The sequence below is a fragment of the Hirundo rustica genome, chromosome 1, assembly GCF_015227805.2.
Source record: "Hirundo rustica isolate bHirRus1 chromosome 1, bHirRus1.pri.v3, whole genome shotgun sequence".
Classification (NCBI taxonomy): domain Eukaryota; kingdom Metazoa; phylum Chordata; class Aves; order Passeriformes; family Hirundinidae; genus Hirundo; species Hirundo rustica.
In genome coordinates, this window is record NC_053450.1 from 103,747,860 (window position 1) to 103,764,465 (window position 16,606).

The window sequence follows — 16,606 nt, forward strand, 5'->3', positions numbered from 1 at the left end:
TTGCCCATTGGTCTATCGCTAAAAGTAAAAAATCCTTCCTCATCTTTCTTATGACTCCCCTTTAGGTACTAGAAGGCTGCTTTAAAGTGTCCCCAGAACCTTCTCTCCTCCAGGCTGAAAAGCTCCAAGTCTTTTAATGTTCGTAGGAAAGATTCTCCAGCCTTTTGGGCATTTTTGTGGCCTCCTCTGGATTCACTCCAGAAGATCGCTCTTCCGGGGAAGGGGTGTCGTGGTCACGGGCGACCCGCGGGCCGGGCGGCTCCCAGGAGGAGCCGGTGACTGTGCCCTCGGGCCGGGGGCGGGTGCAGGGGCGGTGACAGGGGCAGGGGGAGATGCGGGGCAGGGGCAGATGCGGGGGCAAACGCCAGCTCGCTCCTCCGCCGCCACCGCCCCCTCCCGGCCGGGCAGCGACGCGGGGCGGGGCCGGGGCGGGCCGCTCCTCTGCCCGCCCTCAGCGGCGGCGGCGGCGGCGGCGGCGCCCGGCCTCTTTGTGCCGCTCGCCCCGGCACCCGCTGTCCTCCGCCTCGCCCCGACCCCCGCTTCGCTCGGCTCCGGCCACCGACGCTGCCGCTGAGGGGATCGGCGGGTCAGCCCGCCCCCGCTCTGCCGCGAGGCTTCCCCGCCTCCCTCCCCTCCCCGCCCCGCCGCCGCTCTACCCCGCCTCGCCCTTCTGCCCCCGGTACGGGCAACTCGCCGCCGGCTCCCCGTGAGCCCGCCGTGCGCGCTGCCGCCCGGAGCTCCCCCGCCGTCGGGGATGGCGCGGCTGGCAGCGCCCGTGCGCGCCTGAAGCGGAGGGACGAGCCCGCCGCCGCCGCGGGAGGAGGAGGAAAAGGAGGAGGAGGAGGAGAGATGAAGCGCTTCCACCCTGGGGTCGCGCTGCTGCTCTCGCTGCTGTGGGAGGTGAGGTGGGCCGTGGGGGGAGCGCTGCCGCGCGGCGCCTGCGGCACCCCCGGGTTCGCCCCGCGGGGGTACGCCAGCGGTCGCGACCTCGAACTGCGCGGCTGGCGATGGGGAGCTGCAGCCCGCACCCAGCCGCGGGGCGTGCGCGGGAGGCGATTTATTTTGGGGTTAATGTCTTTGCCGGAACGGGCTTGGCTCCACAGGCAGCGCGCGGTCGGGAGTGCGCGGTCGGGAGTGCGGGGGAGCTGCGGGGCGGGCTGGGCGAGACCCGGCGCTGCTGCGGGTGCGGTGGTCACGGGCGTCCGCGGCGGCCGGGCTCGCCGGGTGTCCGGGGTCTTACGGCTGGAGCAGAGGAAGATTGTCCACGGTGTGATGGAGCAGAGCAACACGGGAACGGTACTCGTGGGCGCAAGTTGCTGGAAGCTACCCATTCCCAGCAGACTGTTCTGGGGACGCAAAACCTGCGCCTGTCAGTAAGGGTTAAACGGAAGGTGCTTCTGTTATTTTCATTTGAAGTTGCCTTTCGTGGGCAAAGTGTCCATTGCGAGGTAGGCAGAGGAGCGGCGGCGTCAGCTCAGGAGAAGCCGTGGCGACACCGAGCAGCGTGGTTAAACTTCTGGGAGAGCCTGGGTAGTGCAGCTTTCGTACTTAAAACAACGGAACAAACAGTGGATTATGAGCTTTCATTAAGTGGAGGGGGGATTTGCACCACGCAGTTCTAGAATCATAGAACAGTTTGGATTGGAAGGCTCCTTAAAGATCGTCTAGTTCCATCCTCCCTCCCAGGGGCTGGGATGACCCCGGATCAGGGAAAGCAGCTCTTTTTTCAGCGGGCGGATCGGTAGATGTTTTCTGCGGGCCAGCTGTCTCTTGGTCTGTGGTTTAACCTTGGGGCTGGGGGTGGACAGGGGGGATCAGTAGCTCCCCTGGGACAGACCCGTGCGAGCGCGCTGCCGCGTGCAGCTCCCGGTGGCAGGTTTGCCAGCGTGCTGGAATCATCCCCGGGACATGTACGGCGGCGCGGTGCTGGGGTGACTTCGGAAGCACCCATGGACTTGTCTTAGGCACATCTCTACGTTCATAAAGCTCAGAGGCAACGCAGCTGAAAGTGTCAGAGAGGTGAAAGAGCTATGTTGCCTCTGTGGTGGAGCAGTTTAGACAGAAAATGAATTATTTTTTTTTTAAATTGGCATGCCACCAAACTCATACATGGAAACCAGGGTGCTGACTCTGTAATTACTGCTTTTGGTAATGGATATAATTCATGAAAATGATGTTTACTACATGTTTATGCCACCTACGTAGATGAATGATTTCTGGTGTGTTGCCCGCCATGCCATCCAGCATCATCCCATTAAAACACTCAGATCAAAATCATTGCTTAATGTAAATAAGTGTAACTCTTTACGAGTTGATTGATTTGCATCTCCTTACCCTGACTATAAACCTGGCCCTGATCCTGGCCCTCAATTGCTCTTGACTCTGCAGCAGCTCTTCAGAAAGCAGGAATAGCAAAATGTCGATTAAATTAAAAAACCACCACCATTTCCCTGAGGAATTATGTTCAACTGAGACTGTAAAAGGTTTCTCCCCTCCAGGATCTCTTTGACTAGTTATCTCTGCTCTCTTAACATGTATTCTTCTGAAAAAGATAATTTGTGCCTGAAAAAAGTAATTTGCATAAAACCTCATTGGATCTAGCCAGTGTTGCTGGTATTTAAGCCTTTGTACTGGTTTTAATTGTGGGGACTTTTTCCCCCATATTTCTTTTAATCTTAATATTTTTGTTTTGCCATCTGGTTTTGTGCATTTTTTTTTTTTCTTTCTTGGAAATTCTTAGGTTGCCTATTAAATTGTGATGCTCTGTAAATAAGGCTGTATTCTACAGGCCCAAAAAGAGAGTGCTGGAGGTTTAAATAATTGGAGACATCTGGTTGTTTTGAACGCTTTTGGTGCATGAAACTTTTGCAGTCTTCTGCACAAAGTTCTGTACTAGATATTATCTGAAATAACTTTGCTGCAATTGGTTTAAATCTGTTTGCAGCTTCAACATGATCTTAGCTATTATTGAACAGAGCATGAGCTGAGAAATGCAGTTTTCATTCATCATTGTGCAGAAGGCTCTGACTGTTACCCAGGTACTGTGGGCAGGAACCTATTTAGTCCGTCGGAGCTCAGTGCAGTACTTTACTGATCCTAACCAAGTTTTCCTTGGTTAGATTACCCAAAATACTTGTTGCAAAATGTTCGTGTATTGCAAAACCACTATTTCTGGTTATACTGATGAAAGGAATGAGCTCCTTCACAATTAAGTATACATCAAGTTTCGTGGTGGGTGTCAGTTTGGATGCGGGGAGTGTGTGTGTTTGTGGCTTTCAGGCTGAAGCCTAGTCATTAGCTGGCTGTGGCAGTCTCCCACGAGGAAGTGATGGTTTGCTGTTCCTCATGTAAAGGCAGAAGATGCAGAAGAGGGGCTGAGGGGCAGGAACTCCTGTGTGCTGGTGCGTGGTTTCATGAAGGTAACTAAAGGCATCGCTGTCGAAGCAGGATTTACAAATAAGGAATTGCAGCTCTTGATGCTAAGATGCCAGTCCTTGTTCTGGACAAGCTTGAGATGCACTAGTTACAGAAACACCCAGAATACTGTGGTGGTGGGAGAGAGGAATTAATTTTTAGTTTTCTTGTGTGACAAGGGTTTTTGCACTGCAACCAGAAAGACCAAGGTGGAAGAAAAATCTCCAACCCCAGGAGCCAGAAAGCCTTGCTCTGAGAAGACCTTATTATTAGGGGAGAAAAGCCGAAGAAGCCATGTGTTTTGCACACAACTTAATTGCAGTTGAACAGTTCAACAAGTAAGATAAAATGAGGTGGACAATTTGACAGGTAATTTTGGTTCTTGCAGGAAGAAATGAAGATTGTTGAATCTTTATCTGTCTTTTTCAAATTAATTTGGCTACTTGGAGATAGCAGTGTGTTATTAGCTGCAGTTGCTTGAAATGCCCTTTTCACCGGGAGCCTGGATATCTGGTATACTCACAGTACTGGGGTATGATTTCTGCCCCTGCAAATAACCAGTAGTCTTGCTTGCTAGCATGGCTTGTGGTTCTGTCAACAGGACTGTATTTGTCTCAGTTGTCTCTCAGTTTCATGGAAAAAATTGAGGAGGTCCTTGAAGTGATGGCTGTTGGGGGCATATGTATCAAGATATTTTGCTTCTCTTTTATCGGTGGTCCTGAGGGCTTTCGTTGTCTGAGCTTAAATGTGACTTTAATGAATAGGGATGTCTTTGGAATGGGGAAAAAAGAAAACTAAACAGGCAGTACCCTTATCCCCCTGATGAAGCAAGCTTATTTTCAGCCTGAATGAGGGCACTGGTGTCTCTGTGGGGCTTCTCAGACTGAGTGCTTGCTTTCTCTCTCACAGGCTGTAGAAGTGATGGATGGAGGACAGCTCAGTAGTTGAAGCTCATCTCAAGGATGGGGAAGCTGAACAGAGCTGTTTCAGGCCGACAGAGGACCCTGTCTGTGCTGCAGTGGTAATAAAGGTGTTTTATTGTTACTGCTGCAGAGAAGCTTGCTGGGTAGCCTCAACTTTCAAAACTGTCAAATAATTTTAGATGCCTAAACCTCTGATTGGCCCCTATGTTGTATCCAGGAGAATCTAGGAGCTAACGCAAGTGTTTGAATATTTAGGTTGAGCTTCGTAGTTAAGGTGAGCAAGGCCTGTAGTAGTCTCTATAGGTGGTGTGAGGTGTTTGTGAGAATCCTCTACAAAGGTTTCCATGTGGCTATAAAAATTTGAGAACCTTACTTCTGGAAGTACTAGCATTGATGTTTCTACTCACAGTTTCTCATTATAATTCTTCATAATTCTTAGTAATTATAATGTGGATTCTGATAGAAAGACTGATAATTGAATGGTTGAAGAAAGTGACCAATATAGTCCTCTTGTTAATTTGTCAGATGAAAGATACTATGCAAGAGTCAAGTGCCTTTTTTAAGAAGAACAAGAAAATGGACATGTCATAGGAACGGCAAAATGTGTTATCTTGAAAGAAAATTCAAATACTCTCGACAGTCTGTCATGCAAGATTTAAGTAAAAGCAAAGTTGGCTGGTGCTCCTCAGTTTGTTAACTGCTGTGTTGAGCTTTTTAGTGTTATTTTTGTAAGTGGACTTCAACAGGAGAGATTTTATCAAATCAGAGAAACTAAAAAGTTCTTTCCTTCCAGAAGAGGTTTTGTTTGTGGTTTTTGTTTATTTTTTTTGTGGTTTGTTTTTTTGGTTTTTTGTTGGGTTTTTTTTAGTCCTTGTAAGAACAAGAACATTTGGATGAGGAAACCCACCAGTCTTAAAGAAAAAAACCTACATATTTTAATCATGGTAGGTGCAGGTGGAGTTCAAGAATTCATGAGGATTATGGGGACCACTCCATCCTCCCCTCCCCACCCTATTTCTGGTATTTTTTTCCTATCCATTAGTGATCAGGTTTTCCTTTAAATAAAGTACTGTAAGAGAGTATGTACCCTTGAATGTACAAATGTGCATGCACACCAGTGCTGTTGTCTCTGCGATGTCCCTCTCTGTGAAGTACAGATACTGCCCTATTGATGTTTTAACTCTTGTTCTTTCAGTGGGGGTTGGGGGAATAAGGGGAAAATACTGTCCCAAAAATTCTGCTAGGGAGTTGTTCGTGTAGATATGTCCACTAACCCTCTCCTGCTTTTTAGTTTTGGTTACATAACGGACTTAGCAGCTTAAACAATTTCTGATGGGTTTTTTTTCCTTACCCTCCTGCTGCTGGTGGCAAAGCATTGCTGAGTGAAGGCAGGAAAGAGCCTTCCTGCGATTTTTAGTTTGGAGATCCAACTGGTGCTGGCAAGCCTTCCCTGCCTCTTGACAGCAGTGAGATGGGCTGTGATTTCCAGGCGGGAGGACTGAGCTCACACACTTTTCTCACTTTGCTCCTGCTGAGGAGGAGACAGATTCATGTCGGTTGTGGGTAGGGAATGACTGGCCGACTGTCATTTGCATCTTCTAAGAGGAGGTGAAATGGGGTTTTGTGGGCTTGGTTGGTTGGGGTTTTTTTTTTTTTGGTTTTTTTTGTTTAAATTAGAAGAAGCACCTGTAAAATCTGTTTTTATTTTCATATGGCAGTCAAAAATATTTAGCACTTTCCGTTACGCTTTCTTCATAAAAGGGAAGTTGTCTGACTCTCTTTCCTCTTGGTACTTTTCCCTCAGCTGATGCACGTGGCTGGAAGGTTAAACTCAGCCAAAGCAAGCCCTGGGACTTCAGGTGCTCTTTTAAAATGGATTTAGTCAAAATCAGTAGAAAAAAAAAGGGGTCGATTGAAACTCTTCGGTTTAATACAAATTCATTTTGATTTTCTCCACTAAGAAGAGGCTTAGAAAAACTGCAGTGACTATGCCTGTATAGAGGCTTGCTTTGGTCATTAGTGTTGGCTGAGTTTACAGGCAGAAACAGATTAATGCTTAAATTTATGCTACAGAATTAAAAAAAAAAAAAAAGTTTAAAATATACCATGCTGGGGCAGGGTGCCTACCAATTTTCTTTGATTTTGTTGTGATATAAAGTAAAATCCATATGAAAAACCATTACATAATGCTAGCATATTTTACTTTTTGTGTCTAATTTTTGACAACACTGTTGCTTTGTGTCCTCAGCAATGCAGCTGAGTTTGTTTTGCTGAAGGTTCTGTTGAAATCCTGTTAGAGTTTGTTACGGCAAATATAAACTCTCTTTGGACTAACAAGAGGAAAAGCCTTTCTGAAAGCTTTTTTTTGTTTGTTTGTTTGCTTGAATAGTGTTTTTTGGAAAATGAATCTTAGGTCTGTCTGAAGTCTGGGGACACAGCCTGGCATCTTGGGTGTTAAACAGTGTTTCAAGACAAGGGAAAGTTTTAATAGTGTATATTTAATTAGTGTATATTATCACTTTCCTGATATCAGAACAGTAAGATATGAGATGAAATGCCATGCCTGGTGTTTCAGAAGGTCATGAGAGGAGAATCTGGGTTTGTTGAATGCTTTTTTCTTTTTTTTTTTCCTTTTTGAGAACAATGTATCTTGACAGGTTTCTCACATATTAAATGGTAGAGTTATCACTGCTGTGTTAAAAACATCTTTCTTCAGAAGTGTCTTTAACTTTGTGCTAAATAGGTGTTAGCTACACCTGTGTTTTAAATAGCTCAACTAAAAATCTCTTCCTTCTTTCTCAATGACTCAGTTTTCAGTCTGGTAAATTTTTTAGAGGAAAAGAACTAGCAAGACGTGGTTTTTTATCTGTATCTCATGCAATGGTGTGGGTTGTTGCTGGCAAAGGTGGTCTCTAATCCCTTCTTCTGCCAGCTCCTGCGGCTCTAGTGGCCCTGGGACCACGAAAGGGTCTTATCAACCCACTGATGCCATGGATGACTGAGCCACAAAAAAGGGTCTGGGGGGAAAAAAAACAAGAGAGGGAATAGTTTTTAATTGGTTCAGCAGAGGTTTGTGCTGTGGTATAGCATCATAAAACTTACTGCAAGGAAGGAGAGAGGATGTATGGTGTGGAGCAGTACTGCTCATTTTGGTAGCACACTTCTTGTTTCAATACATTAGGTATCTCCTAATGGGAGTCATAAAATCCTTTTGGTTGGAAAAGACCTTTGAGGTCATTGAGTCCAATCGTATCCACTGCTAAACTGTGTCCCTAGATGATGCTACATTTGTGCTGGAGTGGAAGGCAATCATGGAGACTTTTTCCATTCTCTGATAGAAGGAGATGCTAGCAGAGTCTGTTTTGGGGTTGTTTTTTTTTTTTTCCTTTGCCTGAAAGATGCCATTAGATACTGTTGTGGAAAAGGTAGTCTTCTCATTTTCCCAAATCACCTGCCAAGTGTCTCTCAGAGCAGAAGTGCTCAACGAGGAGCAGATGACCTCCCCAGCCTTCTCCATCTGTGGGGCAGGGGAGGGTCATGGATAGAGACTGTACTTCTGGGGAAGGTCCAGCATCAGTTGCAGCATAGGAAGGACTGTTGTCCTTAAGTCCAGCCAAGGGTAACTACAAAGACAGCACTCCTCTCCTGCATCCTTCACTCCACCTCTCTCATTTGAGGTCTCAAAAAACCCTGGGAACTTTGGCCTTTCATTGAAAGTGACCGTGAAGTGATCTGGGTCTTAGTTTCAAAGTTCAGAGGCAATGAAAAGTGGCCGCTTGTGAAGGGTGATGGGAGTGTACCTAGACTTCGGTCCTGGCTGCACACAAGCCCTCTGGAAGCAGCTCACTTTTTCCAGCTAGAGTGGGAAAGATGCTATGCCAGTTGGCTTGGTCTCCCACCTCTGACATTGATAGGCATCAGAGGTGGCAATCGTTTCGAGGATTAATCCTTCCTTCCCAGGTCTTGCTGCTGGAATAAGATGTGAGGGCTGTAGGAATGTAGACAATACCTCTAAAGATTTGTCCTTCTAAGATAATTACATTTAATGTTTTCTTATGCCTTTCTCGTTATATGCATTCCTGTCTGTTTGAATCCTCTCTGGGAGTATGAAGAAGTGGAGAACCCTGAAATGAAATTAGTATAAGAGGAACATGAGCATGTGGGAGGGTGGCAGGGATCTCACTGGCAGCACACTGAAGATGATGGGTAGCACGTGTTATACTTGATGTGAGGGGAATGTTTTGTTGGTGCATGTTCGTCTTTTTGGGCCTCAGTCAGTGGCACTAACACCCAAGGGACCATGACGCTTTTGTAGACCTATTCTGTTTAGCTTGATCTTGCCAGCAGTGTAGTTACGGTGACAGACTTGTGCTGCTATGGGGTTAAGAGCAGGTAGTGTGCCTGTGATCCAGAGGATTTGGTTCTCAATAAATGAGGAGCTCTGACAGGGAGCATATACTAGCAAAAAAAAAAAAAAAATAATCAGTAACTGTAGTAGCAAAGATGGGCTTCTTTTGAGTTGTTGTAAATGGGTTTTTTTGGCTGGCACCGTTGTGTCTCTCTGCATGCATGTCTGATGGCTGTAGGTTGACCAGCAAAATTCTTCTGTGTCCTGGTTGCAATCTATATTTCTCCCTTTCTGGACAGGAGGTGTTCCTTTTCTAAACAGAAAAGGCCAGGTGTTTATTACACCTTGCTAGTTTTGGCACAGTCTCTTTAGTGTCATCACAGGCGACTGATACCCAACTGTGCAGCACTGTTTAGACATGGTGATATGACAACAGTGTAAGGGTCTTTACCTGGGGAATTGCTCAGGTGTTTCTCAGAGTTTTGTTTTTCCCAATTTTGCTAAATCTCTCCACTAAGTGGATAGAAACCTGTTAACTTAGTGAATTCTTTTCTGCTTTGCTCATGATGTCTGTAAATGTGGAAGCAGGCGCTTCTCAGTCTGGTTGGTGGGTGACTGTACATGCTTCAGCTTTTGATGCAAAAACCAGGCAAGGATGAGTCAAGCAAGTGTTTTCTTTCATTTCTGCTCCTCAGGGGGGAAAAATACATTGCTCATCGCTACAGATAATTCTCTCAATGCTGGTGTAAGTGAGATCCAGGAATTCACTGCTGGCTGTCTTACAGTGTGAGTTCCCAGCTCAGGGCCTTACTTCCCTGCTGCAATTGGAGCCAGGGGTTTAACTAATTACAGGAAGGGGTAGTGGGTATAAAAGTCCACCCTTATTTGTTCAAGTGCCATTAAGTTTGGCAGAATCTCAGTCCAAAAGAGTGGACACATGATCTCTGAACATGCTGCTTTCAAATGGTCAGAAAATTGTCTAGCCTACAAAAAAAATGGGGAGGATGGGTGCGCAAGAAATTTTATATCTACTTTTTCATGGTCTGCTTTTTTCAGGCTGACATAAGATGTTTCTAAGTGCTGTCTTGCCTATCCCAAACATATCAGTGATAATAACTGTGATTTTCAATGTTTTGAGCAGCAGTGGTGCAGAGGATGCCTGTTGATCCTGAACTATCAAGCAGTGCTGTCCTGATGGGCCCTAGCATGTGCTGTGGGTTTTTGTGTCAGAGACCCCAGTTCTGCTCTGATCTGATTCTTGACTAAAGATACAGAAATACTAACAGCAAATGGGATTGGGTTAAAACTCTTCAGAACTGGGTCATCCTGTAGTTTGAGATAGTGTAAGATAACATTAGGCTGCTTAATTTTTTTTTTTTTTTTCTGTTGCTGAAATGATAGTCGTCTCTGTTCCTGAACCTGTGTGCATGTGTCTCTGCATAAAGTATGTTATAGTGCTACACTGAGGCTGGGTGTTTGCCTGCATGTTTGTTAGGATGACCTGTATTTCTAGGGATGTTAGGAAGCAGGGGAAGCATAAGTGTCTAATAATAGCTAGATACTACAAGTTGCATAGTGTTGAGGAAAACGTAAGGTGGTTTGGGGCTTCGCATAATGTCAGTGCCAAACAACCAGGTGAACTTAGTGCTGAACTTGCAGCATGGTGGTAGAAAAGTGTTTCAGGATCTGCAGGTGATCTGTAGATCCTGGAGCTTCTGTTTCCTGAAATTCAGGTCTTAGATTTGTTTTCTCATGTGCGGTGGGTAATATTTCTGATGCTGACTCCTTAAAGCCCAGGGTGAATATTAGCAAATCGGGTCTCGCTATATCTTGTAAGTGGCAATCGTCTGGATAGGTACCTGCAGTGTTCCTAGAAGGCATTGGATGGGATCCTGAAAATGTTGTAGGAGACACATTGGAATACACCCAAAACCTGGCTAGTGAAACTTCCTGGCATGGCTGTGCTGACCCATACTGCCGGCTCGCTGTGCATGTATGCCTGTCACAAGGCATCCTGTGGGAACACATTTAGGTTGCAGCTTCACCTGGTTTTCCCTGTGGACAAAACCTACGGGCACAGCTGTAGCACAAGGCCAGGGGGATTTGGATTAAGCTTGTTTTAATTCTGTAGTAATCTTAACTTCCTATTTTTATTAAATCCCTAATCCTGGGCTCTGTCCAAAGACCATTAAAAGTCAATGGAGACATCCCGCTTGCTTCCAGTGAGTGCTGGGGCAGACTGTCTTGGAGGGTGCTGCGTGCCTTTGCTTTTGCTGTCTCAAGCAGCTTGAGGGGCAGGGGCCCTTTGCTCTGTGCAGCTTCTGGAGCTCTGTGGGCAGGGATGGTGGTATCTTCCCAGGGGTGAAGGCACACACACTGAAGAGTTTGGTTGCCTTGAAGCGGCTCTTGCTGTCACTCCTCTGTGCACTTGCACTGTGCAGCACATCCACCCATGGAGCTGCCGGTGTAGCTCTCCTTGGGGAAGCAGCTACTTCAGCCGGCCACGGTCACTGTCCATGTTGCATAAGGAGAAAAGCATCGTAGTGATTATATAAAAGAGGTTATGTAACTGGGTAATTTGGTAATCGCCTCTCTGGTGAACGCTAAGAATAGCTTGTGAATATGCATTTATTTCTGTGATAGCCATCCACAGTGATGAAGTACTGGAAAAAGTGGGTGCTGGGCAGTGGCACAGGGTGAAATACTTGTGCCTGCTGTGTGTGTTTGCAGAGACTTCACAGCTCGGTCGCTCCTGTGCTGCTGTGGTGAGACACAGCTGCTGTTCACCCTGCCCCACATTGTGGTGTGACCTGCTCCACAGGTGCAGTGAAGGTATCCAACAGCTCTTGATAAGCCTCTGCCACCTGCCTGTGGAATCCTTAAGAGGTTGTGCAATGCACTGGCAGAGCAGATGATGGAGGAGCGAACACATGTTGCTTCTCCATGAATCGGGGCCATTTTTGCTTTCTCTTGCTTCCCAGAGCTGTTTTTCATGCTGAAGTTGCCAGTACCTCTTCCCCCCACCCTGAAAAGTGTCTGGGAGGTGCTGGATGATTTCCAGGATCCTGGTGAGGAACAAGAAAGCTCATTGCCTTTTTTGAGACAACTGAGAAAACTATGTGTGCTTCAGCCCCACTCTTACTTGCATCTCTGTTCATGGGTTTATTCCTCTCTTGCAGAAGGGAAGGTGGCTCATAAAAATCAGATGCTGCCAAAGCCATCAAGAGCTCTCTGATGCTAATTGAAGTCAATGGAGAAACTGTGGAGGAGATGGATGCTGTTCCTTGTAGTCTCTTAGTCCTGAGAAGGCTGTGCAGGGGTGAGCTCAGGATAGCTTAGGAGAAGTCAGGAAGCTGGATGAAAGGCTGTGACAGGGGAGGAAGCAAGCAAAAGCAACTCTCTGAGTGCCAGTGGTTCATGGCTCTGAAAATGCTCCTGTAGTTTTCGGATCAGCTTGTGGAGTCTGGGTGGCTGCTTACTTCTTGTTGTGGGCTTGGGTTATTTTTAATTTTTCTTTTGTGTGGTTTTAATTTGCCTTCGCATTCACTGTCCTGAAGGTACAGTTTGCCACTTTTTCTCATTGCTACAGCTGCGTCTTCTCTACCTTGAATTGCTTTTTGAGCTCCTCATCTCTTGCTGCTTGAAGCTCAAGCTCTTTAGCCGTATCTTCAAGCTGCCACATAATCCTTTTTCCACCTTTGGCTCTGACCTGGTTTCTTCCTCCTCCTTGCCACCTTGCTCTGGACTGTTGCTCCACCCTTCTTGGCTTAGGATGGCTTTCTTCTCTCATTTCTCTGTTACCGATTTCATGGTTTGCGATAGTTTCTACTTCCCTGACTGCTGCCTGCTTGTTCTCTTTTTAATTTTTCTTTCCTATACTTTCCTCTTTTTTTTCTTTTCTAGGCTTTCTTCAGTTCCATCTGTGATTCAGCCCTGGCACAACCACTTCCCACATGGGTTTTGCCTCTCCCATCATTTCTTTACTTTTCCCTACTTGCAGAAGGAAAGGCTGTATCATCTGCCCTTAAAAGTGCCTTCTAAATCTATTTCCCATGTATTTCAGTTAGGTGTTGGATGCAGATTAAAAAAAATAAAATTTAAGATCCTTTTCCTTTGAAAGAAATACAGGTTTCCATCCTGTTCTTTTTGCCTGAATATCTGTTTCCTAGCATGTTTTTTCTTGTTTTTGTATGTTAGAGTAGAGATTTGAGAGTTCAGCTTGCAGCTTCACCCAAGAATTCCCTTTGTGGAATGGGTGATTCCTTGTTGCAGTTCGCTGCCTTGTGTTCAGACCCCTTCTCCTTGGTATTTGTGCCTTCTCCTTTCGGTAGGGTATCAACCCTTGAATATGCTGCAGTTGTTGTCAGGGCAAAAGAGTGTTAGGAGAATGTTTTTAATAAATATATGGTTGTTGCATAATGCAGATGGAAAGTAGGCAGAGGAGACTGTTCACCCTGTGAACTGTAGAGGACAAGGGTAGGCACAGACCATGAATAATATGAAATTATTTTGATGCCATGTAAATTCTCAGATGCTTAATGGACTTAATTTTTCAGTCTCAAATAACACATCTGGAAAAAGTTGTGACTAAAGTTGAGAGGTTTTGTGCAAAAGCATGTGAGGATGTGTTAGAGCTGTTACGGGAGCTTCTGTAATGTGAAAACTGTTTAATTTACACCTGTACAGATACATTAAGAATAATCCTATCTGGACTGATAGGCAAGTGTGAAGTAGTGAAAAGAGAAGGAAGCCAAAATTCATGTACTGTGTTAACTTTTTAAAACCAGCAAAACTGAAATGGTATCTCATTTGCATCAATTTTAATGAAAAGTATGTGTGTAAACTCCTGACTAGGATTAAAGTAAAACATTAATTCTTAGGTTCATGTGGATAAGACGGTTTAAGGTGCCTAACTATGTTATAAAACAGCATGAAGGCAATTTTTAAATTTGGTACAGAGACACCATACAAGGCTTTGTTTTACTTTTGTCTGCCTTGCCAATGTCATGTGCAGCATGTGTAATTTGATTGACTTTAGTACTAATGTTATCTTTCTTGTTCTGAGACCTCCAAATGCAGGCTTTGACCTGGGTTGCTAGTCTGGGACAGAAACCCTGGGGTTCATCTGAAGTATACGGTTGTATCAGATGTCATGGCAGAACTCCCACTGATAGGAAGGAGCAGAATGGGCTCCATGTTTTGGAGTTCGAACTCCAATCCTAATTGGTCATCTGTTCCCTTTGAAGAAAATAGACTGTAAAGGTATTAAATTTCTTATGAAGGTTCAAGTTCAGTTAAATAGATTCAGTTAAAGTGATTTCTAAAAGGAAGTCCAACAGAGGAAAAAAAATGAGCAGTGTCTGCAAATATCCCGCTGTCTGGAAGTGCCTGATGGAGCCAAATTAGTAACTTTTAAGAAGTTCCCTTTTGAAATATTCCTGCAGCAAGCTTTTAAAAAATACCTAGAGAGGCTTGAAAGCAGGAACCCTTTGTAAAATGTCTTTCCTTCAAGCAAGAGCATTTAGACAGATGTGAAGCAAGGTTATGAAGGGATAATTAGTACTGGGTTTCCTGATACTACCTAGAGGAAGCTTGGCAGGCTTTTTCGCTGTGGTAGGGATGGCACTTGTAATCTCAATGTCAGTATTTGCCAAGTGTTACTCTAGCCCTGCTGGTGGCTCCCTGGACATCTTCCTGAAGGTGACTCCCTCATGTGTGAGGGTTGTAAACACCTGGGTCTTGAGGAAGGACTGAGGTCTGACTCTGAAGCCATCTCCAGGAAAAAATTACTCTTCCAAAGGGATTGAGCTCATGTCTGTACAGGCTTGCCAGATGTGTCTGGACCTAACTCTCCCTCAGCCTGACAGGCATTTTTGCAGCCATTTGATGGCAGGGATGTGCCACCTTTGTGCCTGTGGCGCCGGCATGGTGGCGACAGCTGGCAGGGCTGGAATCCTTCTGCTGGGCCAGGTACAGCTCCTGCCTGCCAGCTCTGCCTGCACCTGCGGGGACAGAGGTGCTCACACTTGGATGCCTGTTCCTAGAACATGGGCTGAAGGTGGCAAAACTACATTATGTGCCTGACTTAAATCCCTGGCTCTTCAGCTGCTGAAAAAAATCACCATTCTTTTCTCTTTCAGTGCTTTATGTTGTTCTGGAGGAGAAGTTCTTGCTTAACAATGTCCTAGACTTTGATATATGTTCTGTATTCATGGTAACAACTTCTCCAACTATCCGTCTTCCAAATTAGATTAAATCTATTTGTACATTTATGGTATTTCTTCATGCTTTATTCAAACACAAGTAATCAAATAAAGAACGATTTATGCTGTTACACTTCAGAAGTCCTTGCCAGTACTTAGATTTTTATGGGAAACCAGAATTCTGCAGTTGATTGTAATGATAAAAAGTATGCTTCTCTGCCATCTCTCACAGAAGGATTTCATAGAACTTAAGCAATATTAAATACATTGTAGCATGTTCCAGTCACATCCAGTCCAGATGCCTAGCCTCGTACAGATGGGCAAGTGGGCAGAAAGCATTGCAAATGTCCTGCAGGGTGTTTGTGGCAGAATTGGAAACTTAAGATTTCTGATTCCTGGTTTCCTGCTCCAGTTCAGTATAAGGCAACTGCTTTGACTTTACTGTAAACACTTTGCAACAAGCGCTTCTTTTTCATGACATTATAAACATGGACATGTTCCAAGCAAGGCATCTTGTCAGTGAATCTCTACAGGCATGTAATTGGTCTGGAGGAAAATTTCCTGGATTGGACTCTTCTCTGTGTGGAATTATCAAATTGTAACCGTAATGTTTATTCAGTGTGTCCTGTTAGTAGTGATTTTGAAATCAATAGATACCTCCAGATTCTTTGTCTTTTGACTTATGCATTTGCACATTTACCACTCAACTGTACTTGTATTGGGATTGCATTCTAGACTTAATGACTTTCTGATGATCTAATTAACCTCAGCCTGTTAGTGATGCCAGTATTTATTTGTGTAGAATATGAATTAATGAAAGTGTCCACTTGAATCTCACCTCTTTGGATAGGTGACTAAATCTGTTAAACTTATTGTTGTCTTCATAGTGCTGCGCTCTGAAATACCACAGGAGCTAACACTTGTGGGAGGCTCTTTGTTTTCCTCTTTTTTTTTTTTTTTCCTTTTAATCATTGATTGAATATGCAGTCCTATGGCAGTCAAAGATTTTGCTAAGTTAGATCAATGTCACTGAGTAGATTAAGTCAAAATAGAAATAACAGCACAGCAAAACATTTTCAAACTTTCAAAGGCCGTTTTTGTTTAAGTACTTCCAAAAACTAGTCCAGGTTTACATGTGTGATGAGAGGAACTTCTCTGAAAAGCTTGGCATTCACCCAAGATGTGGGAGGCCAGTTTTGTCTTCTTTGTGTCCTCTGGATGAGTCCTTGGAAGAGTTCCTACCATAGATAGGGTATACTAGAATTGATTTATGTCAATTGTTGACATCCCTCTTTTCCACTTTTAAAGGAAATACGTGCTAAGCTAGGTGGGAAGCTTCACCATCGCTCAGTGGTTTAGATGGTCTTTGAAGAGCGACACTTGTGTTCACAGCGTTTATTCTAATTATACCCCTTCAGAGACTGAACATAGAAACTGAAGGACAGAAAAGGGTGAGACATTAGGTCTATTGGTTGCAATAAAACAGGATGGCCTTGTCTTGGGAAGTGCTTACATGGGGAATTTGAGGAATCTGCTGGTGTGTATTGGAGAAAGAGATGATTCTGTTCTTGCTGCTGTTTTACGCAATGTTCCCAAAATTTTGCTACTGTCTCCTGATAGAGATAGAATGCTGGTGAAAAATAGGTCTTTGCACCTATACTTATGCATTTCGTGCAAATGCATAGAATTCATAAATATATGCTTAATGTTGAAAAGAA

The 16,606-nt window shown here is 44.8% G+C and overlaps 1 protein-coding gene across 2 annotated transcripts in view; it reads left to right on the forward strand.

Annotated features, from left to right (window-relative positions):
* Window positions 1-753: 753 nt before the first annotated feature.
* Window positions 754-16,606, forward strand: part of VOPP1 (VOPP1 WW domain binding protein) — a 64,688-nt gene continuing 48,835 nt past the window's right edge. Inside the window, exons 1-2 of one of the 2 annotated variants that reach the window (XM_040064016.2) lie at window positions 788-900; window positions 4,324-4,435. In XM_040064016.2, the coding sequence (XP_039919950.1) occupies window positions 4,340-4,435 (96 nt within the window). In that variant the 5' untranslated portion in view covers window positions 788-900; window positions 4,324-4,339. Of the gene's footprint in view, window positions 901-4,323; window positions 4,436-16,606 lie in introns of both variants that reach the window. The other variant, XM_040064025.2, reaches the window with a different exon arrangement.